This window comes from Coptis chinensis, chromosome 4 (assembly GCF_015680905.1).
Source record: "Coptis chinensis isolate HL-2020 chromosome 4, ASM1568090v1, whole genome shotgun sequence".
NCBI lineage: Eukaryota > Viridiplantae > Streptophyta > Magnoliopsida > Ranunculales > Ranunculaceae > Coptis > Coptis chinensis.
The window spans coordinates 67,860,214-67,863,233 of record NC_141459.1 but is presented as its reverse complement, the minus strand read 5'-3'; the positions used below and the strand labels follow the sequence as shown (position 1 = coordinate 67,863,233).

Here is a 3,020-nt window from a genome sequence, read left to right as displayed (position 1 = left end):
GGAAGTTCACAGCGTAGTTCTGTAAGTCCAGAGAACATGATTCAGCTCATCTGCCCATGCCCCCTTCTTATCTTTTAACTTCCTCTTTAGATTATTCATAATAGTTTTGTTAGAGGACTCCGCCTGCCCATTGCCTTCGGGATTGTAGGGAGCCGAGAACCCCTGTTTCACCTTGTATGCTTGTAAGAACGCCTGTACCTTTACTCCCATGAACTAAGTCCCATTGTCCGCAATGATGGTATATGGCAATCCAAATCTACATATGATGTTCTCCCACAAGAATTTAATCACATGCGCCTCCTTCACCTGTTACAAGGGTACAACCTCTATCCATTTGGTGAAATAATCCATGGCCGCGAGCAAGAACCCCCTCTTGTCGCTGGCCATTGGCAGCGGACCCACTATATCCATCGCCCACATCGCAAATGGCCACGGGCTAGATACGCTGTGTAGTGGTTCTACTGGTGCAAAAATCAACTGAGCAAATCTCTGACACTTATCACATCACTTATCATATGCTACTGCATCTCTCTTCATATAGGGCTAGAAGTAGCCCTATGTTAACAATTGGTGCACTGTGGTTCTCCCTGCTGAATGGCTTCCGTAATCTCCCCCATGTAACTCTATTAACACCACTAAGGCCAACATTGGCCTGTAACACTTTAGCAAGGGTCCATTGAAATTCTTTAGATATAACTTCCCCTCTAGCAAAATGTACCTCTGAGAAGTCTGTTCTAGTCTCTTTTTCTCCTTTTTATCTATCACCATATCCCAAGATAGAAAGCTCTTAATGGGACCCATCCAACCATCCTCCTCTTCCTCGGTTTGACATACCTCCGTAGTTTCCTCTGTGTTGGGTTTCTCCAACCTCTTTACCTTTATCACCCTTTCCTCGGATCCAGGTATTACCGCTGCTACGTAGGCCAGGGCATCGGCATGTCGGTTCTCACCGCGAACTAAATACACGAACTTGATCATCACAAACTTGGTGGATCTTTCATGTAATACTTTCAAGTAACTCGCCATCCGCGGACAACGAGCGGCAAACCCCCCATTTGCCTGGCACACTACCAGATTCGAGTTCGAGTATATTGTTAGCTCTTTGACCCCCACATCCTCGGCCATTCTCAAACCCGCTATCACTGCTTCATATTCTGATTCATTGTTTGACGCTGCGAATCCTAGCTTCATTATGTAGGAACCGTTATGGTTTCATGTAATGATTTACTACAAACCACGAAAACCCATGCGCAGCGGAATAAACGATTCTCACGATTTGGTTTAGAAACATACCTTTTAGATCAGCTATGATAACTCTGAGAATCCAAGCTCTACAAATCAGCAACCTCTTGATCTTCTGTTGTATTCCTATTCTTAGAATGGATGTTGTGTGGGCAACGATCTTCCAGCCCTTTCTTTCTCCCTTGGCCTCTCTTACTCACAAAGTTGGAACCGAATTTTGGATCTCACTTTTCTTGAGCAATCCTTGAGTATTTCGGCTAGAGAAAAAGGTGTTTCTTTTATAGGCCACAACAGGGACCATGAGGAGAAATCATGGTTGGGCCTCCTGACGGGCTTGGGCTTCTCATGTTCGCCCAGAACACACAGCCAAGTCCGTCAACAAATTACTTATTCCACTAAAGGCCATTGTTGCACTACCGCCCTAATCCCAAACTGTGTATTATGTTTATGGGCTCCATATTATATGCTTGTTGATCTCCCCGTGTTTAAGATATCAAATGCCCGTTGATTAAGTCAAGTTATTGACAACTACATTAATCAACTTCTTATGTCCTTGAGTAATACCATTTAACCTAATTGTCATGTCGGATTAAATCCACTTGCAGGGTTTACATGACAATCCTTATGAGCTCCTCAAGGGGACATCATCAACCCGACTTCATGCGGGTCATGAATTCTTTCTATAATCAAAAGCACACCTTACATACAATGTCATTACCCAATCCATCGAGTTTGTTGATTCACAAATGAATCTCACTCATTGATGATTTAAAGCAATGTACAATGCACGTAAGTGCCCGTTATTATATCCGGATTAAGAGGACAAACATCCATAATAATAGAGGTGTTTATTCTCTTATATAGTTAGTATAAAGAGAAACAACCTCACTTGGTCCTGTTCAATACACACAAAGTGTACTAGTGTAATCCTGTAGTCAAGATAGACTAATACCAGATTATACTATAACCGTACCAATGGTTTGTCAAAATCCATCTAGGTTGTGAACGTTTACTTATACTTTATAAGGTACTGATGATATGATCTTTAGTGTGTCACCACACACCATATCATCTACAACATAAAGTATTAGACACATGCATATAACTAATAACATATATAATATGCATAACATTTGTCCATATGATTCTCATTGAAAATATAAAGAATTAGAGTTATTACATAAGTAATTCTTTTAGTATATAACCCTATCACATGGTTAGTTCTATCCTGTTATTATCAGGCGTAACCAATACAACCCCTATCCCACTACACACATCCGTGGCAGAACCATCTGCGAATACTCTCCACCCATTCCTCTTGTCCCAAGGGTCCAAGAAATCCTACTCCTTGTTTGATTCAGGCTCTATGACCATCTCTTCCCTCTACCACAACCTGTGCCTTCTCTGCAGTCTTGATTTGATATTGTATCTCGTAAGAACTCAGCATTACTGCCCACTTCAGCATTCTCCCAGATTTTTCCGCTTTTAACGCTTATTTTAAGGGCAAATTTGGTATTACCACTACCGAGTGTGCTTCGAAATAAGGTTTCAAGTTTAAGGTAGAGAAACCAATGCTAAAGCATATGTCTCCACTCTACTATACCGGGTCTCGGCATTTAACAAGGTTTTACTTTGGAAGTAAACCAGCTTCTCTATCTTATTGACGATTCGAACCAGCACTGAGCTAACTGCATATTCCGTGACTCCTAGATACAAGTATAGTTTCTCTCCTTGTTCATGCCGCGACAGTAAAGGAGCCTTGCCCAGATAACTCTTCA

The 3,020-nt window shown here is 41.7% G+C and overlaps 1 protein-coding gene across 1 annotated transcript; it reads right to left on the bottom strand.

Annotated features, from left to right (window-relative positions):
• Nucleotides 1-555: 555 nt before the first annotated feature.
• LOC147504507 (uncharacterized) lies at nt 556-1,191 on the bottom strand. Its single transcript, XM_086605248.1, has one exon. The coding sequence runs from the start codon at nt 1,189-1,191 to the stop codon at nt 556-558; it is 636 nt and encodes a 211-aa protein (XP_086461374.1).
• Between the last annotated feature and the right edge of the window lie 1,829 nt (nt 1,192-3,020).

Excerpts from the sequence above, each read along its gene's own strand:
- LOC147504507 (XM_086605248.1), bottom strand. The coding sequence starts at position 1,191 with ATGAAGCTAGGATTCGCAGCGTCAAACAATGAATCAGAATATGAAGCA.